We start from the raw sequence: 25033 nt of genomic DNA on the forward strand, positions 1-25033 counted from the left end.
CTCAGCTGACCCAAAATATCAAGCTGATGAAAACACAGTGCAATCAACTAAACATCTGAAGTTCAGAAAACGTGCACAATTTCCAAGGTAACTAAATGAACTGATTAAAAACAGGAGCTCCCAAAGCTGGAGAGCAGTAACACATGGAACATGTATTCTAACCATGCAGTAACATATTATTCTGAATCCACCAACAGCTGAAAAATCAGCTGTTTTTATTGACAAAAATAAGTAACCTTCACAGTCACTTAAAAAACCCAACTTTACATGTTACGGCAGCCACAAACGTTTACTGTGGCAAACATAATAATTCCCTGCCTGCCGGTTAATTTATTACGCCTTAATATATGAATGCTCTCTTAACTTTCACAGTGTATTCTTGCCTGCATTGTCATGACAGTATACATGACTAAACAGTGATTATACTTCATTGGCTGTTATTTGTCAAAGGCCTATTTAAACACACCAACTCTCCTTATTTGTAATTAGTAACAAATAATCATTTGTATCCAAGATCTCGTTCTTTCGGTCACTATGCAAAGCTCGTGACCATAGGTGAGAATAAGGATGCAGATCGACTGGTGTTGTGCCGAAAGTGATGGTCTGCCATAAAGTGATTTCCGATGTTTCTATGTGCTTTTTTTGTGTAATATCTTTGGTTATATTTGTAAATAGAGTGCAGCCAGCATGATTTATAAAGGGCTTATATATGAAATGAAGAAATAACCTGTTTTGCAAGAATCTTTAGGAGTCTGTCATTGTACCTACATTATAATCAATCCAGCGCTTTTTGGCCACTTAAATTATCTTTATAGAACTGTGATGTTATATTTGTTGTGATTTCTGCAGCCTTCTGAGCCAGATTTCTGTTTAAAAAGACATTTTTAATGTCACTGACAGTTTTTACCTTGATAAAAAAAATGAAAATATAAGTCACTTTGCTCAAAAATAATTGCAGCTTCTACCTTGAGACAGAACTGCTGTTTCTCACTCAAAATGACTTGATATCATTCATGAGAGATATGTTTGACACTTTTCACAGATTATAGGTCAGCAGGTCATTTACAGCCATTTAAATACAGGCAATCATTTTCTGGCAAATACCAGAAATCACTTTTTGGCACAACACCAGTAAACTGACAGCTTTGTTTTCATGCTCTGCTTCCTCTTCACCATGACGGACCAGAGCAGCAGCATGGCCTCAGACTTAGAGGTGCTGATTCTCATAGCAGCCGCTTCACGCTCAGCTGCAAACTGTTCCACAGCAAGCTCGACACCACCACCCGATGAGGCCAACTGGACCACATCATCCGCAAAGAGCAAAGACGAGATTCTGAGGCTGCCAGGGCCATAGAAATTATCAGAGGTGGCAAAAGTACTAACATTCTGTACTTAAGTAGAAGTACATGTACTTGTGTTAAAAAATACTTTGGTAAAAGTCGAAGTACTGGTTCAACTTCTTTACTTAAGTAAAAGTAAAAAAGTACAGGCTCTGAAATTTACTCAAAGTAAGAAAGTAAAAGTAGCTCTTTGGAGGACGTTTCTACCTGCTATTTTTGTGTAAAGCTAACTGAACCTTATTATATATTATTGTAATAATATAAAATAATACATGAGAACACAAACGTTATTCCAATCTAAATTTTAATTCTAATGAATGTACTCAGCTTGAATCACAAACTGTGAAAGTGAATTTAAACACAGCTCTGTTCTCGGTGTCCTCCATAGTAGAGGGTGACTGTGCCTCCACCTAAACACCAACATGAGGATACTCAGGGGTTACAGTGGGATTCAGAAGCTGGAGGAACCCTAAGATCAGCTGTAGTGGTTCTGCATGGGGAGAAGAATCACAACTTTCTATTGTGAGCTGCAGTAAATGATGTTGGTGTGCAGGCTGTGATCAGCTGACCTGCTGCTGCTGCTCTGAGGTTTACTGCTCTGTGTGGATGAACTGAACTCACAAAGATGTAACCCAGTATTTCACAGCTATCTGAGCTGATCTCCATCCCCTACACTGACAGCATACAGGCTGTAGAAATGTTGGACTCAGTGAATGAATCTCAGCATCAGCAGCTTTGATTCAAACTCATCTCTGCTGCACTGATGTAACCTGTAACTCTGACCATCAACACAAAGTGCACCAACACAGAGCTTTACTGTAAATACAGTACAACAAGATAACCTGTTTATTACGTACTAAACTGCAGTATTTTCATCCAATCTTTGAATAACACAAAGTCAGCATACTTCAGTTTATTTTCCAGTCCTTACCTTTAATTCTAGCCTCTCTTCTTCCTCTCCTGTCCTCTTTCTCCATCTCTGAGTGAACTTCTCTCTCTTTGCTCTCCCTGAAATGCAGCAGCTCTTCTTTTAGCTAGCAGACACACTGTGTGACAAACTGCACACACTTTGTGTGTTTGCTGATATTTGTTGAGCATTTAGAAACGTTGCATTTACCTGCCACACGTTACTCCCTTCATGCTCGCTCCTCTTCAGTAGCGCTAGCTAAGCTGTTTATGTCCTGCGAGCATAACTTACTGATTCGGTCCGGCCCGCTGTGACCCCTGATTATAGCGCTATAAATGAGACATTAATTACATGGGTTTGTGTATTTAATCCCTTTGTACCCGATAAGCCCCGGTGATGGAGGATACGCCAGTACGATTGTCTCCTATATGTTAATATAGGAGACCGTATGTCCGTTTAGGCTCAGATCGCTTGATGACTGACGGCGCACTGACCGGAAACGCAAATTTCTCCCTGACGTGTTAAAAAGTAACGAGTCTGTTTTGAAAATGTAAGAAGTAGAAAGTACCGATACTTGTGTAAAAATGTAGGGAGTAAAAGTAAAAAGTACTCAGAAAAATAAATACTCAAGTAAAGTACAGATACCTAAAAAATCTACTTAAGTACAGTAACGAAGTATTTGTACTTCGTTACTTCCCACCTCTGGAAATTATGAACAGAATCGGTGACAGCGGGCAGCCCTGGCGAAGTCCAACACCCACAGGAAATGAGTCCTACTTATTGCCAGCAATATGTCTACTCTGGAGGGGCTCAGAGTAGAGCCACTGCTCCTCCACATCGAAAGGAGCCAGTTGAGGTGGTTTGAGCACCTGACTAGAATGCTTCCTGGGCACCTTGGGTGAGGTGTTCCAGGTATGTCCTGGGAGGAGACCCCAGGTCAGATCCAGGACCCGCTGGAGAGATTATCTCTCTTGGCTGGCTTGGGAATGCCTCAAGGTCCCCCAGATGAGCTGGAGGAGGTGGCTGGGAGGAGGAAGGTCTGGGCTTCTCTGCTTAGGCTGCTGCCCCCACGACCTGGCCCCGGATAAGCGGAAGAAAATGAATGGATGGATTAAACAATCAAAAAATGAAGCACTTAAATCTGTGCACCATTTGAGTCATTTGAACCTCGTCATCATTTTGACTACAAACTGCAGTAAGGCCGTGCAAAAAATCAAATGAAATAATAAGGGTGGAACATCTTTTAACACTCTGCTACCAAATTGTGCCCTGGACTAAAAACTACATACAGTTACAACAATATGACATTATACTGCACCAGTGAAAAACCTGCAAAAAAGAAATATATTTTATGGAGGTTGCTAAATTCCAAAGTGTCAGTAGATGCAGCCATCGGCACGAGCAGCCTATTATTCTTCCTCAGTAAACACACCTATGGAATGGTTTAAAAACGCCTATGACCTCCTTCTTCAACTTTTTTTTTAACAGAAATTTCAGTAAACTTGACCTCTGACCTTAAGATCAAGATGCCCACATGCCAAGCAAGGTGATGCCAAAAACAATAACAAAAAAAAAACCTACATGCCAAGTTTTGAAATAATTTATTCAGTAATACAAATACAAAACACCTCTCTTACTCAGTTACCATAAAATAGGCAGGTCTTGCTCCACAGAAACTGACAGCAGTTTGCCTGAAGTTACAATACAGCTCAGCTCAGATGATACCTACAGTATGTGAAGAATTATTCCACTGCTACTTTAAAAGAACTGATTCTGCAAGGTTCTCAATTTCCAACAAGCAACATATAGCTTTAAAAAAAAAAAAAAAAAAAAAGGCCAGTTCTGCATGGCACTGCAGACCAGCGCCTTAAGATAAACAAGAGTTGCTGCGATAACATACAAATGTATTGAGTCTCGTTTTGTTCTGATAGTAACAGAAATATGAGCACAGAGAGGAGCTTCTCATTTCAGTTCACCGGTCTTCTTCGACTCCTTATATTCGGCACTCTTAAGCCAGAAAAGACACAAGTGATATGTTTGACAGAATGGAATTCAAGTCATGTTTATTAAAAATGGTTTCTCCCAAACTGAGAAAACACAAAAGCTACACAAAAAAAGGGGGGTGGGGGGAGAACTGGAGGCTGACAAATGAGAAGTATTAAAAGCTTCATGTGAAGATTTTTGCATGTCACTTCGTCTTGTGCTTTGGCCTTTAAAAGAGAAAATGCATCACACTTTTAGCGTTTGGCTGGATGTACCCTGGAGAACAGCAGCTTAATTATTTAAAAAAAAAAAAAAAAAAAGTAAAGGTTTTGATTTGACCTAAAAACCATAAAACAGGTGTTCTATCATAGCCAATAAAACTTTGTCTGGAAAAAAACAAAATTGTTTTTCTAAAGTCTCTTGTTTCACTTTGTGCCCAATAAAACAGCAGCACATCTTCTCCTGCTGGTCCAAAGTCTTCGCTGCTGTCCAAAAACATAAGCTTAAGAAAAAACAAAATAAAATAATAATAATAAGACAGCCAATTTCAGCCCTCCCAGTGCTCCGCAGCCTGGCAGCCTCCCCGGATCATGAGACAGAGAGGCTGATTGTAGATCCATCACCTGCTGAAGAAACACCACGTCTTCAGACGAGCTCGAGTACCTGCGCAGAGAAAACACAAACCTGTCAACATCTGCAGCTTTCCGTTATGAGAAGCAAAACTATATACACAAGGAATTCAAGCTGACTCCACTCCAACAACTAAATGACAAGACAAAAGCAGAAACTGCAGAAATAGGTTAGGCTACATAAGAAGGCATTTTTAAAACTTTGTAAATATGTAGACCACAGTGTGGGGCCTGACAATGATCATCATTTAAGTTTGATATCTCTGCGACCACAGTGAAAAATAAAAGAATTTCCTTTTGACTTTACAAAGCATCAAAAACTCACTATAGATTTAGTGGGAATTTTGATAACTAACAGCCACCAATGGTGTAACATTTGGATTAAACATGATTAAAAAGCCACCCAGATAAAAGCGGAACTGGATCAGATGCACAAGGATTCATCCTCAGGCCACTGTCATTTACTTGTAAGCTTATTCAAATCACAGTTATTCCTAACTCATACGTGAATGCCTATTTTTCATAATACAGCTTTTAGAGTCTGAGCTACCATATTTTTGCATCAACAAGGTAATTCCAAAAAGAGCCATTAGCTAAAAAACTGGCATATTTTAGCATGATGTGGAGTGTGTAATAAAAATAACAGGGAAAAAAAAAAAACACTAATGAAACTGGACAAAGTGGAAAGAAGTGACAGCCTTAAAAAACAAAAGATGAACAGTATCTGAAAAATCATGTCTGAGAAATGCGTTCAGGCTGAATAAATGTGGTCACACCAAATATTAACTTCCAATGTTGTTAGAATAGTACAAACTTTTTTTTTGGTTTATACACTCCTGATCAAAATCTTAAGACCAGTTAAAAAATTGCAAGAATTTGCATTTTGCACTATTGGATCCTAAGAAGGTTCTAAGTAGAGCTTCACAATGAAGAAATCAGCACAAGAGACAAAAACTTTTGAGCAGGGAATTTATTGAAAACTGTATTTACACTCAAACATGATTTTTTCAGCTGATCAAACGTTTAAGATCATAGCTCAAAAAAACCCGAAAACCCCTCAAAACAGAAATCAAAGTGTCAAAAATGGACTCAGTAACCATTCTCCACCATTCTTGCTGATCACTTCAATCGTTTAGGCATGCTTGATGCCAGTGTTTCCAGGAGGCTAGTGGGAACGTTGGTCCAAGTCTCGAAGATGGCTTCACGAAGGGCATCCACTGTCTGGAACTGATGTCCATTTTTGTAAACTTCCCTTGCCATCCATCCCCAAATGTTCTCAATGGGATTTAGATCAGGGGAACATGCAGGATGGTCCAAAAGAGTGATGTTATTCTCCTGGAAGAAGTCCTTTGTCAGGCGGGCATTGTGAACTGCAGCATTGTCCTGTTGAAAAACCCAGTCATTACCACACAGACGAGGGCCCTCAGTCATGAGGGATGCCCGCTGCAACATCTCCACATAGCCAGCTGCTGTTTGACGCCCCTGCACAACCTGAAGCTCCATTGTTCCATTGAAGGAAAACGCACCCCAAATCATGATGCCCCCCCACTGTGCCGTGTAGAAAACATCTCAGGTGGGATCTCCTTGTCATGCCAGTAACGTTGGAAGCCATCAGGACCATCAAGGTTAAAGTTTTTCTCATCAGAGAAGACAACTTTCTTCCACCTTTCAATGTCCCATGTTTGGTCACCCTTGCAAAGGCCAAACGGGCAATTTTGTGGCGTTGAAGAAGACGTGGCCTTTGAAGACGTTTTTTGTTTCTGAAGCCCTTCCCTCGCAGATGCCGTCTGATGGTTATTGGGCTGCAGTCAACACCAGTAATGGCCTTAATTTGGGTAGAGGATCGTCCCGTGACTTGACGGACAGCCAACTGGATCCTGCGGCTCAGCGCTGGTGAAATTCTTTTGGTCTACCACTTGACTTTTTTGTTCCATAACCCTCAGGATCATTAAAAAAAAAAATGCAAAATGACTGTCTTACTGCGTCCAACCTCACCAGCGATGGCACGTTGTGAGAGGCCTTGCTTATGTAGCTCAACAATCTGACCACGTTCAAAGTCAGTGAGCTTTTTTGCTTTTGCCATCAGGTCTTGACAGTGTAAAGACTTGACAGAAAATGACATGGAATCCAAATTTTTGCACAGCTTTTGGCTTTTAAAGGCTATGATCTTAAACTTATGATCAGGTGGAAAAAAATCATGTTTGAGTGTAAATGCAGTTTTCAATAAATTCCCTGCTCAAAAGTTTTTGTCCCTTGCGCCGATTTAGCATTGTGAAGCTCTACTTACAACCTTCTGAAGATCCAATAGTGCAAAATGCTAATTCTTGCAATTTTTTAACCGGTCTTAAGATTTTGATCAGGAGTGTAAACTGTATTTCCATGTATGTTTACACGTTTCAATCAAACCCTGCAACTGTTTTACATGAGGCTCGACATTGTGGTGCACCAGGTTGGAGACATTCACACCAGTGGACTTCTGGTAATTTTGTAGGTCTCTGGCGGTGCTCATCCAGTCCCTCCTTGCTCAAAGGAGCAGATACCAGTCCTGCTGCTTTGGTGTTAATTTCATGAACACCAAAGCAGCTGAAACTTAAACAACCCCCTCTGCTACTTAATTGATCAGATCAATATCCCAGAAGTTCAAATGACTTGATGCTGAACTCTGATTAAAAAGTGTTCCTTTAATCTTTGTTTTTTTTTTTGGGCAGCATATTTTTTTCTCTTGGTTCTGTATGCTGATTGTGCTCCTACAAATTTGTCTTTTCTTGAGTGACTGCCTGATTAAATACTGAGGGAAAAAAAAAAAAAAACCACACACACACCATGAACTTGCTACAACTGATTATCATTTAAATGTCATGTTTTCAAACAGAAATGTCTAATATCCTCTTGGTTACTGAGTCAGCAATGGCTATTCCACCTTGACTGGAGTCTATGACAACAGTCTGAGTGCTGCAGTAGGCCTGTGGTTATTAGCTTATTTTTCATAGATGCCTCAAACACAAACCTTGATTGTTCCTTGACTGTTCGCAGCAATCAATACATTTGACTCCTGAAAAACAAAAGATAAAAGACAACACTGTTAAAGGACAGAGAGTTAACAGCCTGTAAATGAACACTAAAATTTGTCAATATTCTGTCTGACAATGAAAACAATAATCCTTTGCAAGCAAATATGTGAGAAACTCGATGTATTCAGGAGCACACCTTTCCATCCTTCCCAAAGTGTCGGGATTAAGAAGGTATGACTGACATCGTCTCAGGTGTATGAATTCAAACTATGAGTGCGGTGTACTACAAAGCAAGTCCAATACAGCCGGGCAATCTTTGCGTTAGCTGGCTCAACAAAACTTAAAAACTACACTCGGAGATAATGGTGGTTATCAACATTCTCCATGAGCCCAGGTTCTCTGCACATTTCACATAAGGGGGGCACTGACTCAATGTCTGACTCGTCCTTCAAATCAAATGGACCGTGCCGCCTACTTCAGTTGGGCATTAAAAGAACAAGTGATTGAAGACTATAAAAACACCACCACAGAGGACAAAAGCCAACAATAATGTCTCAGTATGCTGTCAGTGCTGCCTTTCATTTACGAGACATTTTAGCGCTTAGGTGTTCCAAAACTTTCAAATTGATACATTTAATATGCCAGTTAATAAATAGCCTACAAACAGATGTATTAATTTTCTAATCATTAGCTGCAATTGGATGAGTGTGAAACTGACTGGACAGCAGATGAAGACCAAGTTTTTATCCTCTTCATCAACTTTATAATGGGGCTTTCTTTTGGCCTTAGTAGAATCTGGCTCAATACTGTAGGTTGCATTTATAAGATGTATTCCTTCAGCATGAGATCACCAGCATCACCCTCCTGATATAATGGTCTGTCATTTTTTAAACAAGTATTTTATTTTGGACTTAGGCCATTATTTTAGGAGGGTGATGATATGGCACTGAAAGCATCCTTAAAAAGGAAAACAAACAAAAATGTTACACTTCCAACAGATTTTCAACCAAAACTCTGAATATAGCCTTCTATAGACAACCGGTGGTGATCTAGCCAGGTAAAAAGAAAGCTCTCTTTATACCCGACGAGACACACCTCACTGACCCATTAATCTTGCTTTGTAGTACACCCCGATGATGTAGGCAAAGATGATCAATAACAATATCATTGAGTATTGAGGTGAGCTCACTCCATCAGGCAGGGCCCTCCAGCAGACAGCACTGACAAACTCGTTTGTGTCGTCCTCCTTCTTGTCCTTGTCCAGAACGCTCTTCACTGTGTCAAACTTGAATGTTAACAGTGTCTTGGAAAGTCCTTTGTAGTACAGATACAGGGAGTTGTTCTCACTGCCTGCGCGCACACACACGCACACAGACACACACAACATATTTATATACTTTAAGCATGTTATCATTTTTTCCTGTGAGGAAATGATGCAAAGGATGTGACCATCAGTCTTATTTGTAGTAACTGTTTACCACAGGCAACGTAGTCTCCGTTGGAGGCCAGGCCCACAAAGTTCTTCTCATTGATGTGACCTTTGAAGGAGCGCAGGCAGTGAGGCTTGTTGACATTCCACAGCTTCAGCTGACTGTCTGTCGAACTGCAGACAACAGTGCATAGGTAAGTTATGAATGTGCAACTGGTTGGCTTCAGATGATGGCATGATAACTCTCTGGGGCCAAGGCTAGCATTTACATTTACTCAATGAGTAAAAAAATAAGGACATAGAAATATAAAATTTTGTCCTGCAAAAACCCAAATGTTTTCAGTCTACGGCAAAAATAAAGCGAATGGCCTCACTGTTCCAAAGCTTTTTGAGGGGTGTGTATATACACATACGCTAAGATTATTATAGTAAAATTATGAGCATAATAAGTAGGTTGTAAAAGATGTTACAGAACATTTTTGTTGCAGGAAAAGAAAATTTTCAGTTATTAAATTAAAATCCAAATTGTACTGCTGACATAAGCCTACAGATTTACTTACGCGGAAACGATTTCCTCCCCGTTGACGAACTTGGCATAGGAAACGGCCTTCCTGTGGCCTTTGAACACCATGATTGGCTGCTTAGTGTTACGGAGATCATAGTAGTGAACACAGTGGTCTAGAAAAAAGGAAAGTGAAGTATGTGTTCAGATGAGAAACATGAGAAACGGTCATTGATTTAAAAACACTCAGGTCAGCTCCATCCAGGAACAACCACAGCACGTGATAAGACTTGGTTATAGCCACACAGGGAGCTAGTTACAGCTGGATAGCACTTTCTGCTCAGCTAGTTTTAAACTCAGCTCATCCAGTGCTACAGGAAGGACTGTTGGTGTGTATCACTAAATCATTCTTACAACTTTAATTCTCCTTTTGGGGGATAAAGAAATAAGGTTACAACCTACAAGGTGCAATCAAAAGGTTCAAAAGCTTTTGCTCAGTGGAAGTCCAGTGCTGTATGTTTGTCCTTGATTTTGGTTTTTGATTTTTACAGGCTGAATCACAGAGCTTTCTGATAGCACCTTGCATTAGATTAACTACATCTTTATATCAAAATCCTTACCACCCCCCCCCCCCCCCAACAAACTCTAAAGTGAGGACAAACAAGACAAATCAATTCCCATCTCACCTGCACAACCAAAGGCCAGATGATATCTGGAGGTTGGGCTGAATTTAACACAGCAGACGTTAGCCTTAGCCTCGATGCTGGCCACTGAGTTGTCAAGATTGGTTGACCACAACTTCACTGAAGAAAAAAAAATGCACAAAAATAAGGTTTGATAAAATGATTGGATGATTATTTTCAGATATTCCATCCCTCTCTTACCTTTAGCATCATCAGAACCAGAAGCTAAAAGCTTTGGGTCCATAAGATTGAAGTCTACACTCCAACACCTTTTTTCATGTTCCTGTAAAGAAGTCAGAAGAAACTGTCATGACAAACTTGCTCATAAAAATGAGCAAAAATGATCATAAGAAAGCTCCAAGCATCACACCTGGTAGACTTTGGACCTCTGGCCTGTGAATCCATCCCACAGAATAACGGTCCCCTCATAGTCACTGCTGGCCAAGAGGTTCTTGTGATAACTGCTCCAGCTGATACAGCTGCAACAGAGAACAGATCCCTGAAATATTCAAGATAACTACTGCTCATATCCCTTAAACTTTTCATGAATTGGTTTCAACAAATCTGCACCACTGTCACAATTTTGGGAAAAACATGCAGAATTTGCCTTCATACACATGACTCAGTGTGTGTATAATTATTTTTTCACATGAATTACTAAGATCAGAACTGCATTACAGGATGGGGCCATATGCACTTATATCCTTCTCCTGTGGGAAGAAGTAATTTCCCCTCACCTGATTTTGGAATTGCAGGTCATTTCGTTGACAGGGTAGTGGATGTCCACTGCATCCTGGATCACAGTGCCGTACTCAAACACCTTGATTTTTTTGGTTACACCAGCGATGGCAAAGTAGTCACAGTCTCGGTCAAACTCAATACTGAAACACAGGTGACAACACAGTGAGAGAAAGTGAGTGGGCTGATTAAATGCAAATGCAAGTAACAAGGTAAAATGTCATGAAAGAAGATAAGAAAACTACATGTCCAGCTTTTCTTCTGCATACCTAGACACAATACTGGAGCCATTATAGAGGTCACTGGCATATGACAGAGTGGCCAGAGGCCGCACTGAGTTGTAGCGGGTGAACTTTGACAAACACTCCATAAAATCATCCAGCTGGTTCAAGTTCCTGCCCTCATCTGAAAACAACACACACAGTGTTAACACAGTTGTATTTGTGCGTTATACATTATAAAAAGAATTGATGCAGTCATTGTCCAATACTGAGAGCTCAGATTTTTGTTGTTTGTTTTTTTTAAATAAATCCCCACTCTGTGACAGAATGCACCTTTATCCAAGTTAACTTCAGGGTTAACCCCGAGTTTCCTGTTCTTCCTGGGGTAAGTCACCATGGTAACTTATGCTATGTGAACATAACCTGCTCTGGAGCAGGTTATGTGTCAGATTGGAGATCAACAGGTATGAAATCACCGCCTACTGGCCTATGAATTTTCCCCCCCCAAAAAAATAGATAAATAAAAATAGCGGCACCATTCCTGGAAAATCCGCTGTACCTCTGCGGGGAGAGCCGGATGGTGTAAAGCTTTTCAGTTGCTTCGAAAGTCTTTGTGTTTCCCTGATGAGCACCAGCAATAACTACAGATTTGTTTTCTCCTGTTCTGCAATATCAACATCTGATCCTACAGCAGGACACCTACACTGTACTTGTGACTGACCTCATATCAAATGTGTATGCAGACTGAGCCTGTGTTTGAATTCTGTCCTTATACTGAATCTTTACTCTCAAACCCTTTCATGCCTCAACAAAAAAACAAAAAAACAATGCAATTGAAATTTTGTTCATGAACCTCTTTCATGAAGTAACAAACATGTCCACTCAGTTGGACACCATGTGTTTGACTTTTGAACCAAAGAAATATATATTTAACTAGAAGCACTCAGAGCACAAACCTCCGCCAAGGCCATAGGGTCACTGACGCTGTAATACGTGTATCTAAATACTGTGAAATAATCTTTCATCTTTCCCAGACAACAATAACCCCCTATCCTGCAATAGTGAAGAATCGTTAAAAAAAAAAAATCCTAGATCCAGATCGTGATCCGGATCACCGCCAAAATGTAATCACTTCTTCCTCGTGTCACTTCCAACCACTCCACAAAATTTCATCGAAATCCGTTCATAACTTTTGGAGTAATCCTGCTGACAAACAATCAGACAGACAAACCAACACGACCAAAAACATAACTTTCTTGAGTTAACAAACCAATAGAAAATGATGTACTATGTGAAAACATTAATGCTGATAATCTGATCTTTTCTTGGATTTTAACATATTCTAATATTTTTCAAAGCAATGCAAAAATGTTGACCTAGCTCCTGAATGATGAACTGGATTTTCTAGGATTTTTTTTTTTTTACAAAAACAACAAATAAGAAACTCTCAGAAAGCATCATGGTCATAACAGTATTACCGCCATTTTCAAAAGTTCAGTTCAGTCTGACTTCAAGGAAATTTGGCAAAACATCCAGGGCACAATTAACTTGAAATAACGGAGATCCCTCCAACCCAGACATGTCACGCATTCACAGTAGTCTGAATCTGAGCGCTGTCTGGTGGTACATCCTCAGATCCCTCAGCATCATCAGCTAACTCACCACTTACAGCTGCTCAAGCATCCTCAGATCCACTTTCACTACTGCTAGCATTAACTCATCTTTTTTTTCTGGCAATCATTCATCATCACTGCGACTGGCATCATCCTCACTTGACTCAGATGGTGTATGCTCCACTACCTTGTAGGTCTTCCTATTACAAGATGCACTTGAACTCTATAAAATATAAAGCCACTAACATTTACTGACTTTATGGAGATAATATGGAAAAATATTGTTTTTGTTTTTCAAAACCTGTGACTTTCATTCTAATAACAAATGTCAATTGATTATCTATCTATCTATAATATATATATATATATATATATATATATATATATATATATATATATATATATATATATATATATATATATATATATATATATATATATATATATATATATATATTTTTTTTTTTTTTAACCTTCAACAGTATCCTGCTAGAAAAGGATTTACAAAATATTCTTTGGATGTTCAGCTTTTCTGACTTTGTCGGCCATGTTGGTTTTGAGTACAAAAAAAAAAAAAACTGCACATCTCATGACTGGCCAATAGGTGGAAGTGTATAGGATGATGCACAAGCTTCCACTGTGCATATAGATACGCAACAGCAAAATACTGGCACATACAAGAGAACAGCTTTTGAACAGCTGTCCACTGTACTGACCACCATGCATGGAAGGGTTAAACAGCACCGATTCTGCAGCTGAGAGAATCCAAACTGGAACGGTCAGGAGCAGGTTATGTTCAGTGTTTCAGTTTAAAGCGCTAGTCTTTAATTCATAGCATATTGTCAGTGTGATATAGATTCTCTGCTGGGGGAATAAGTTTTATACACGCACCTTACTAAAAACCAGTGAATGAAGCATAACCTGCGTCACATTGTCACAGGAATGATCGTGTATTAATCTGGGGATTTAGAAAACACATAAAATGTTGTTATACTTGATTCTAATGTGCTGCTGAGTCTTTTACAGTGCTGGGAAGAGAGCACACACCAAGAATACCTGTTCAGTCAGTCAGATTAATTTCACTGTGATCTGCTGACAAACTGAAGGGATTCCCACGTCTCCTTTATCAGGCTGTGGGACACTAACTTAAGATGTTTAAATGTATTCGGTTCAAAGTTTCAGAGATTTAATGTGCAGACATCATCTTAGAAATAAGCAGCAGCACAGAGCGCACACTCAGTGATAAAAATAATTAACTGGAATAAAACTGTCTGTTTTACCACTTGGTGTGCTAAATCACCAGATTAATGATTTGCTGCAGCATTCATCTCTTGTCCTTTTACAACAGTGTTGATTTTACTGGTATATTTTTATGTCCTTTATAACATTTTAATCATCCTTTGATAACTCTCTGGAGCAGGCGGCACTCATAGGGATCATTTTCTGTGGAAGAAGAGTCACGACCCATGAAACATCCCTTTTAGATTGGTTAGAATCTGCCAACACCACCCGCTTCATGTTAGCATGCAGGGGAAACCCTGAATTAACATAGCGAGTTGATAACCAGCTTCGTGTGATCGCTTATCCTGATCGCCAGTGTTACAGTAAATGAATCCAGATAATGGAAAGATACCCTGGGTATATTGAACTTGCATCGTAGTATAGGCCCCTGCTCTAAGAAACCAGATATAAGTTTTCTGACTACATGAAAATGAAAAACACTATAAAATGATTTGACCACAGTAGTTTAAACCCTCAGCAACAACAATCTTTGATGCCTGTGCTAAGCACCTGTGATGCGGGACATTTTGCTGGAGAAGTAGCACTGCTCCAGATCCTCAAAATGAGCTGTGAGCCTCTTTCTTCTTGATGCCAGGGTGCTGTTGTACCAGGTCTGACGTTTTCCCTGAGGAAACAATCCCAAGAGTGAAGGAAGTGCTAAACTCACAATAACACATCTCAAAGCACATTTAGAGTTTTTCTCCAAATGTGTTTGCGTTAAATAATCCTCATTTATCTTATACGGGGCCTCGATGCAGCCCCTTATTTTCTCCAGTCTGAAACACACCGTTTTAACTCTTGAAGCTAATTTGCCACGCCCTCTGTCAAAAACACGGGGACAGGTTATGAAAGACTTCCATAGCTTTCCATGTTTTTAAAAAAGTAAATAAATCTGTTGTACCTGGGTTGCTCCACCAAATCCTGGAGGCTGGTTGTAGTCCGGTTGGTCAATAATACTACTGCAGCTGCTCAACATAGAAACAAACATACAAAACATGGAGTAAGGTGCACTACACAGTGATGCTGCAGCCTGCGACATCTTGACTATATGTACTGGCTTAGATTTATAAATTTAAAAAGTAGCTGTTGTGGAGCAAAAGAACGCATCTGTTCTCTAAATGAGCTATTTTAGTAAACAAACAGGGTGAAAGTGTTGTGTTCTGTATAGGCATCATTTAATAGCAGGAAGAGATCAGCATTACCTGTGTGCTGGAGAGGGAGCTTCAACATTAGGCACAGTACACTCTGCCTCCATCACAGGAGAGTACAGTCCGCTCATTTCCTGGAAAATGACACCAACATAACTTGTTTGTCTATCTCAAGCTGTGATGATGAGTGGCCCCAGTGTTTTGCGATTTCACAGTATAATGTGTTTTTATAATCATGCATACCGCTCCCCTGTATTTTTTACAAGAGTACATCATGTGATTGAGGACATGGTAATCCATCTTTGGACTGCACTGGGTCAGTTTACCTACCTCAACACGCTTGATATCTTCTTCGAGAAAGTTGAGCTCTTTCTGCAGTTGCTCGAGTTGCTGCCAACGAAACCAAAAAGACAACAAAGGCAAGCGTGTTCAGTTAACACTTACAGATACTTTTAACTAATTCTGCTGGACTGATATAAAGCTGGGCTTCATCACACTATGTAAGCTCTGTGTGGGAAATCTTTACAGCCGTACCTCTCTCTTGTTTCTCCTGGCTTCTTTAAGGAACTCCATGAGGATCTGTCTCTGAGCTGCCTGAGATTCCTAGTGGAGATATGGACATCTTACATAATCAAGTATTACATGAAACTGTGGAATAGATCTTCTCTGCTGAAAAGACACTCAAGATATCATTTGTTGTCCCTCACTGGAAAAACATGTTAAACACAGACTTTTATCCTAAGAAAAGCACAAAATGATAACAGTAGTTCTACAGCTCATGATTTATCATTTTAGTTGCAATTTCTTCTACTGTCTTCAGCTCTACTAGCATCCCAACTAATAGAAACTAAAGCAGCGTTATGCAGAACAGGGCAGCTGCGTGTCATGAAAGTTTTCAGGGTGGTGAATATGGTTTGGTGAATATGCCATAATGCAACTAAATTCTTACTCATAGCTGAGGAGGAGAGAAACAACTGTAGATGCAGGAGGAATGCTAAAAGCATCAAAAATGGACAATTAAGTTGTAGGAACTGGAAAAAAAATAAAACATCTATATTTGACTGATGTGAAGTGAAATATCTACATGGGATCTAAAACTGGCAAGTCACAACTGATTAAGTGAGATGAATAACTGATAAAACAAATACAGGCCCAATCAGATAAAACCAGAAAAATGTACGTCCAGAGGCAACTTTATCACACATATGCTAACAATCAATCTGCAATGTGTCCTGCATACAGAATAAGCAATATTAATGGTCTCTTTGCCTTATAGTACAATAGGAACACATGGTAATATTAGAGTTTTTTATAAATAAGTACTTGACACGGACACATAAAATAATAGAATAGCTAACTATATCAGTTAAAAGAACAGAGGACATTAGAGGGGTTAATAAGAATTATCTGAAAAAAGTCGGGTTTTAGATCAAGATCTCCAACTCTCTCCTGCTGGAGAAGCTTTGACATCACTGGCACAGCTGCTAATTTCAAGTTTTAAGTAAATAAGTAATCTAAGCAGTAATCCAAGTAATGGATCATCGTAACAGTTTCGGGCTTTTTCTGTTTTTAGTGACTTATGGATTAAAAGCAGGTATGGACACTCATGAGACAAGAGTGAACTCATAGATACTTACCAAGCTAATGCTAACATGGAATGAAATGGGTCACACTCAGAAAAAGACTGCTAGCTTTGGAGGGAAGGACACAGCAATGGAAGCAGCCCAGAGACAGACATGTTAACTGCTTACATGTTAGCATCCTCCCAGAAGCTAGTGGGCAAGCTAATAGTTTCCTTCAGTCCTTCTAAAAACAGGGGTGGGCAAACTACGGCCTGCGGGCCACACCCGGCCTGTTGGTCTTTTTAATCCAGCACGCCAAAGATTGGTACAGAATTGCCTAAATCAAACCATATCATAATTATGACTGCATTCGTTTAACCTTGTCCTGTAATGCCTGGTGTTCCACCAGGTGGCGCATTAGGCAAACTTGCAAGCATACTCCAAGCTACCTTGAAGTATGCTTGCCAACGTTACCACAGATTGATTGCCAAATTTGACTGGAAAAAATGTCAAAAGAATCCATGAGAAGGTGAAAGAGGACAACCCGGAGCAGGAGGTAATTTTCCGGCACTGCATGGTCCACCAAGGTGCACTGTGTAAATTCATACTGCAGCTTGACCACATAGCAAAGCCAGTTGAAAAACTAGTTAACTTTATTCAAGTGAGGGGACTTAAGCATCGTCAGTTTATTATGTTTTTTGAAGAAACTGATGCCGATCACCAGGACTTGCTTTGCCACTCTAATGTCCGCTGAGGAAAGTATGTCAACAAGTGTGGGAGCTCAAACAGGAGATCATCTCATTTGTTGGAGCTACTTGAGAAAGTTGGCAATTTTCCTGAGCTGAGTGACATAGATCGGCCTTTTGCTGTGGACATACTGACACACCTGAATGAGCTGAACGTGAAGCTACAAGGGAAAGACCAGTTTGTGCATCTAATGTACACAAACGCCAGAGCCTTCAAAACCAAGGTAGCTTTATTCTGAAAGCAAATGTCAAACAAGTCATTTCCCCACACTTGTTGAAAGAGGCCCCTCGATGTGAAAAAAAAAAAAGAAAAACAAACAAACAAAAGGAAAAAAAAAGGAAGTCACTGGACGACCTGCATTGAGAAATTTGCCGTCGGTTCTCTGATTTTGGAATAATTGACAAGTCACTTCAACTGGTGTCATGTCGCTTGACACGTGACCCTGAAACAGAGCCACAGGAGTTGCAGCTGGAGCTGACTCATGTCCAATGTGACACCGTCTTTAAGGAGAAGTTCAACTCTCTTAACCAGGATGAGTTTTATGCTTCATTAAGCACAACCAAATTTCCAAACATCCAGAAGATGGCACAGAGGATGTTGGTATGGTTTGTCTCTACATGTATGCATCTGGTGCCTGCCTGGCCCATCTGTCAAATTTTAAAAGTCAATGTGGCCCCAGAGCCAAAAAAGTCTGCCCACCCCTGTTCTAAAAGCAAACCATCTCAAAACACCTCCAGGGATTTTGTGGACACCCAAATTTAATTTCAATAGCCAGTGGGGAATAAAAACTCCATTTAAAGACTCACCAATAATAACAGTAATAATAATTTAAAAAAATTAAAGTTTGCCGACCCAAAAAACAAGGCTTTACACAGCTGTTCTAGACCATTGTTGCTGATTCAGAATTCTCTCCAAGCTCAGTTCAGATTTCTCTTCAGGTGGAAACTGCTCAAGAGTGTCAGAGAAGCTACGAAGTTGTGTACTACACAGTGAGATGAGTGGTTTAACAACCATTGCTGCACGTAGCCCTACATCGATGTGTTCCTCAGATTTGTGTTCACATATCTAAGTCTTAATGTGGAAACACAAAATGTTTATTAATTTAAAAAAAAAAAAGAAAAAAAAAAAAGGCATTACTAGTCTCCAATACATAAGTTTATCAAGTTTATCACCATTAATGGAAAATTTGCTTTCATCCACAATTTTTTTTTTTTTTTTAGTGTGTACAGTGTGTGTTCATGTGAATTTTCCCAGTTGGAAATGAACTTATCCGATTTCTCTCACACCACACGAAGGAACAATAAGGCCAGAGTTTTCCACGTCTGAAGGTTAACTCTCTAGATTATCATAGCATCTCATTCTGCACATCTAACATGCTGAGGAGCTTCAGAGCAGAGGGTAAGATTTACATCAGTTGTAAAAAAAAGTTAGATTTTCACTGGTAAATATGGTAAAGACAGAATAATGGAGTTTAATCTTTAAAATCACTGGGCCTCATTCCCTATAAGAGGAAACTGAGGAGTGAATACAAACCGTGGCCTAAAAATGCAGTTACGAACTGTGACACCCCTACGAACTGCTCCACAGAACTATGACTGTTTCCTCCATGGATGCCTAATCATAAACAAAATAGAGCTTTCTAACTGCACATTTTTTTAAATCTGTGTCTGCCAAAAATCTCCATTTCCTCCACATGTTCCACCTGAACTTCCACCACTTCCATACACATAACCCAATCCTTCAGGGGATCCAAGGACTTTTGCCATGAAAAGGAAAAATCAATGAATCCTGGCATGAAACTCAGCCACTTACGTCCAGCTTTTTCACTTCAACCCAAAATTTGTGATTGAGTTCAATAACTCAATAAAACCCTGAATTTTCCATAAGCAATATCATTGCTGACTATGGAGCTTTGCATCACTTGTTTCTGAACTAGCGCGGACATTCTGGTTACAGTTTTATGTTAACATACTGGCAGATACCAAAAAAAAAAAAAAAAAAAGCCTGAACTTTGCCAACTTACTGGTCTTGCTCGTGTGCGTCTGTGTTTACATGACAGCCAAACAGTGACACGCTGCATGTGTTTGTGTGTGAGAGAGAAACAGAAAGACAAGCATGTGTCTGACAGCGAGAAAACCGAAGGTGTCATGTAGCTCCATCTGAAAATCTTAGTACATGTGAACACCACATTTGTACTGTCCATATTTGCAGCTGAAGAGCAGACTCACATTTCAAAACTGGTATGGATTTTATCTCGTGTCCAACGCAAGTCTGCTGATGAAATGAAAGGTTCTAAGTCCTACTTCTCTTTTCATGTTACACAAACTGACAAAAACAATAAAAAGGGGATGTGTGAAAGTGCTGAGCCCTTCTGACCATTGCACCATGCTGAACATTACTCAATGGCCAGTTTAATAAGTATATCTGAAGTCTAATGCAACCCAAAATAACTATTTCTAATAGTCAGATTGTATGATGCATATAATGTAATGGAGAGCCTGTTGTATTGGAGTGTGTTATACTATGAAATGTTTCTCATATTCTGCAAAAGAAACAACATCTTAAAAGTGTAGTCCAACACAATGATGACCTCATCATAAACACGATTGAACTACATGTCCAACAATGCCACCAAAATCGATGCCACCGAAATTATTACAGCACAATGCATAGACTGTGCTTCAGATTAAACAGCTAGTCCAGTGCCAACAATACAATAAAGACATAACTGCACTTTCTAAAGTTCCTTTGTTATCTTTAAAGAATAAAATGTGGGCATTATTAAACATTTTCATTATGTTTTATATTACTGATTATATTCTCATTTTTAATGTCAACATTAGTGACTTTGGCCCACTCTCTTTGAGGGGCATGCAAACAGAGAAACTCAACATCTTTCAACACATTCTGAGATCCAAATGACAAATGAGAAAATCATGATCAACATCAGACCCTGACTTACCGCCTCCAGCTGCTTCTTCTTCTGAAGCAGAAACTCGAGCATCAGGTTGACGTTTGCCAGGTCCAAGCTCTCCTGATCAGGACTCAAAACATCCTGGAAGACCTGCCACCTAGATCCATTCTGAGGGTCAGAGACACTGATCAGGTACAAGTAACAGACTTCTTTTAAAAACATTTTCCGAGAGACTCACAAGAAGAGAAAAACAAATATCGGTTAGAAAACATGTTGTACTCACTGGATGATCTAACTTTAGCCTCTTCTCCTCTGACCTTTGTTTTTGTTTCAGGATCAGTTCATTTACTGGAATGTGGTACATGACAAAGATGAGTGTGACTTTCACAGTAAAGGAACAACTTATCTGCAGAGCCATTTTACTTGCAATGAATCAAAGCGACATGGCAGTGACATCTTTATCAGCTTCATGATTACTGGGTATTGTACATTCAGAATACCCACCAAGAAAGTTTGGGTAGACCTGATCCACATTATCAATAATATAGTTACACTTGGGACATCTGTTGCTGTCCTCCAGACTCTGGCGGATACACTTGAAACTGCAGATGGAGTAAGAAAAAAAAAAAAAAAAAAAAAAGATTCAAAGTGGACCCATTATGCACAAATCCAGCTCCATGTTTTCATTCTAAGATGTTACAAGACAAGCTTTAAATGATTCAAAGACAAAATAAACCTCATCTTATACTGAACGTTCTTTCCGATCAGCTGTCCCTCAAAAACAGAGGGTTTGCTCACAGCCAGAGCAGCGTGCCTCAGAAGAGCAGAAAAACAATCTAAGACTGAGTGGTTACAGCCGTCTGAAGCCTGACAGCCTCACAGGCGTAACTTGCAAATATGCTGATCTCATTTGAATCATTGGTCATGTTTAATATGAATATTGAACAGTGTATATATATATATATATATATATATATATATATATATATATATATATATATATATATATATATATATATATATATATATATATATATATATATATATATATATATGACAATCATAACAAGCCAAATTTACAGAAATGAGAATCACTACAAGCAACCAAACGAGTATAAAGAACACTGACAGCTGTGGGTTACCAGTAATTATTTTAAGCTTTACCATAACTTTGCTGAGTGTTCAGCTTTTGAACATTTGCTGTCATTAAAAACTGGTTCGTCCTTTAGTTCTGCTCTTTAAATTATTACAAGCAACCTTGCTGTTTGCTACCAGCACTCACACAGCCGCTGTGTGTTTGTACAGCGTAGGCCTGTGCAAGTCACTGAATTCTAATTTCAGCAACAATTTTGGCTTATCTTGTCATTAAAACAAGACAACTGAGATAAAACGACCGCTAGGCCACATTCTGTTCTGCAATAGCTCCCTCGTTTTGCCTTTCAGCACATCCTTTTACTTGCTTTGTTGCCTCTCCATAAAATTCACTGGGGCTGATTTATTTCAGTTCACACGAATTTTTCTATTAAAGGAAATGTGCTTAAAAAAAAATAAATAAAAAAAAAAAAGATACATTTCTTCTATTTTAGAGGTTTAAAAAAATCTAGTATTTTTCCACAGCCGGTGAGAAATCTTATTAAATAACTTCCATTTCAATACTGACCAGAATAATTTGAATTTTTGCCACAACCAAGTGTTCCTAGCATACTGTTATTTGCACTGACTCACTAGGGATGGATATGGGGTAGAATTTACTTATCCCATTGCCATTAGACATTTTCCTTTTTTTTGTTTCCCTAATAAAAACAGGCCTTCACTGCCTTTTTTGGTTCCCTCAATACAAAAAAATGTTGGTGACCTCTAAAGGAAAATTACCAGGATTATAGCTGGGACATGTTTTAACCGTGGACCCTCCTTTACTCATTAAACTCACTTGCCATAAAATGCATAGCCACCTCTGTTATGTGTGATAACTCATTGCTTTAACCAATCTTGCTTTGCAGTCACACCCATTCTGAGGCAGGAAGAAAGCCTGCATGTAACTCAGGTGTGTGAAATTTGCATTGTCACGAGTCTAATGTTGTTGTTATGCAGTGAGCAACTGTCATTATAACATGCCAACACAGATAAAAGGAAGTGACAAGCTTGGAGACATGATCGTGGTGGACTAAACTTATTCTGAAAGTCCATCTCTACAATTTACGTCCAAAATAAATAAATATTTTTTTAAAATGTAAGGACAGAAAAGACTATAACGAAAAGTTTTTTTTGTTGCACAATAACCAGCTGTGAGCATGGATCCATGTAGAGTGCACAGCCTATCTTAAAGAGGACATCGTGACTTCTGTCAGTGATATTTTTTTGCTCCTCATTGTGTGACACTGTCGTCCAAACACTTTGCCGTGCAGTAACTCTCCCACTCCCTGTACCACACACACACACACACACACACACACACACACACACACACACACACACTCTCTTACCAAAAACTGTGCCCACACTTCGTCATGTGCGCCTCGTCGATCATTTCGAAGCAAATGGGACTGAAAAACAAACAGAAATCCCTGTCATGATGCGGCTCTCAAACTTTTGTGACCCTAAAGCTTCAAGTACTATATGCAGTTCTAATAAGTACACTTCCCACCCTCACTCCGGCTTAAACTAACCAGACAAAATCGTTGCTTTTATCTTCGTATGAATTCAAGAGGCCGTTATATAGCGGAGCTTGATGCAGGGATCTCCTTCTGCTCCCCGAGGACGCAGACGGTCTGCTGAGAGAGGCAAAGCCGCCCCGGGGTGACGGCACGGCGGCCAGAGTTGGCACTGACAGGCCGCCCTCGCCGGCTGCTGCCAGGGTCCGTGAGGGCACAACATTTCCAGAAGTGTTCCCATTACTTGTGGGAGTGCTGCTCCCACCGCCACCGTTTGTATTCCCAGTACCTCCCGTACTACTGCTGCTACTACTACTTGTGCTGGGCACCGAACTCGCCCCAGCAGCACTTTGCTGTGGCCGGTTGCTTGACATCATGCAAGGCCGACTAGAAACTCCCCAAAATCCGCTGCGTTGCTGTTCAGAGCATCCGGAAAGCGCAGCTATTTGGCTGCTTTAGCAGATTTGCTAGCTAGCTAGTTTGCTTATGTGCTAACATCCTGGGAGAAATGCAAGAGTGGCCAAACATCCAGCGGATAGAAAAACGCTTAGCCGTCGGTGTCTGGTTGACTCTTGTCACTAAAGGCGAATTCCAAAACCGCTGGAATATAAAGAACAAAAAGACACGACCCGCGAAACGGTTAATACAATAAGCACGACTGCGTTGTTCAGGAGATTATCCGGCTAGCTGCTGTTAGCAACAGAGAGAAATCTGTTGAGTTTCCTCGATTACCCAGGTAGCTGCAGGCCTCCAGGTTTTAAACTATCGCCCCCTAGCGAGAAGGAGGTAAACCGCGCTGGTGTGAATACACGGCTTGAGCAAATTATCAACTCAGGAACAACAATAACAATATTTAATTGTGCTATTGAATTAGTATTATTAAGGATATACCCCTATGAACAGTGGAAAGAAAAACAGACACCACAATTACTGGAATGCAATGTAGCAGTAATAAATATTATCTTTGTTAAAGAAATAATTTATGTTAATTAATTTATCACACACAAACAACAAAAGAACTTCAAGTAGGAACACATGTAATGTATATATGTATTTTCATAGTCTGTAGTGACTGAATGCATGCTAAAAGATTCCCTCACAGAACAAAAATGTATCACATATAAAAATCCACGAGCAAATCCAAATTAAAGGTTGTGTTTAATCAGTATCCAGTACTGAATAAAAGGCCGATAACAGTGATACCACATAGATTCTGTTGTTTAATATGTGACTGCTGCCTCAGAATTCACTTTTAGGTAAGGAGTTAAGTATATCTCAAGAATCAAACATACCTCAGTACTTGTTTCTGTTTGAAAAATATCTACAAATATTATACGGATTTCTGTCTCCCATACAAATACACAGAGGCTCCCGTGCTTGTCATTCTTTCCAGATGAGATTGCCTTCATACATTAAAAAAAAAAAAAAAAAAAATCAAGCAGGTAGGTCACATCCACAAAGTGCAGCCAGCTGCCGAGCCAACACAAACAGTGTCGTGTCATTCAGGCATCCACCTGCAGCTTTGCAAATACAGCACTAACATATTCACGCTCACAGTTTATCCAGCCTGCTACTTGATTTTCCATTTTTACGTCCACATGGGCAAATAAGGGGTCGTCCATGTAGGCATGCACAACATTAGATTTTCCCATGTTTTTGTTTGTGGAACGAAGT

General features: G+C 39.6%; 1 protein-coding gene across 1 annotated transcript; it reads right to left on the minus strand.

Annotated features, from left to right (window-relative positions):
• Positions 1 to 3866: 3866 nt before the first annotated feature.
• cop1 (COP1 E3 ubiquitin ligase) lies at positions 3867 to 24077 on the minus strand. Its single transcript, XM_030752925.1, has 20 exons — positions 23375 to 24077; positions 23192 to 23251; positions 21213 to 21310; positions 20992 to 21056; positions 20757 to 20876; positions 16020 to 16088; positions 15816 to 15875; positions 15540 to 15619; positions 15239 to 15302; positions 14848 to 14962; positions 11492 to 11627; positions 11222 to 11365; positions 10855 to 10963; positions 10686 to 10767; positions 10488 to 10604; positions 9860 to 9977; positions 9349 to 9473; positions 9060 to 9220; positions 7867 to 7911; positions 3867 to 4893 (listed from the first exon to the last, which is right to left on the minus strand). Exons 1-20 carry the CDS (start codon positions 23734 to 23736, stop codon positions 4876 to 4878), a joined length of 2148 nt encoding a protein of 715 aa, XP_030608785.1. The 5' UTR covers positions 23737 to 24077; the 3' UTR covers positions 3867 to 4875.
• Between the last annotated feature and the right edge of the window lie 956 nt (positions 24078 to 25033).

The sequence above is a fragment of the Archocentrus centrarchus genome, chromosome 17, assembly GCF_007364275.1.
Source record: "Archocentrus centrarchus isolate MPI-CPG fArcCen1 chromosome 17, fArcCen1, whole genome shotgun sequence".
Classification (NCBI taxonomy): domain Eukaryota; kingdom Metazoa; phylum Chordata; class Actinopteri; order Cichliformes; family Cichlidae; genus Archocentrus; species Archocentrus centrarchus.

What these genes read in the sequence shown, in the direction of transcription:
- cop1 (XM_030752925.1), bottom strand. Translation starts at nt 23,736, where the DNA reads ATGATGTCAAGCAACCGGCCACAGCAAAGTGCTGCTGGGGCGAGTTCG. An exon ending in AAGTGTGGGCACAGTTTTTG is followed by an intron (nt 21,311 to 23,191) that starts GTAAGAGAGTGT and finishes CTCCATCTGCAG; the next exon opens with TTTCAAGTGTATCCGCCAGA. An exon ending in GGGGAGGAAATCGTTTCCGC is followed by an intron (nt 9,474 to 9,859) that starts GTAAGTAAATCT and finishes TGTTGTCTGCAG; the next exon opens with TTCGACAGACAGTCAGCTGA.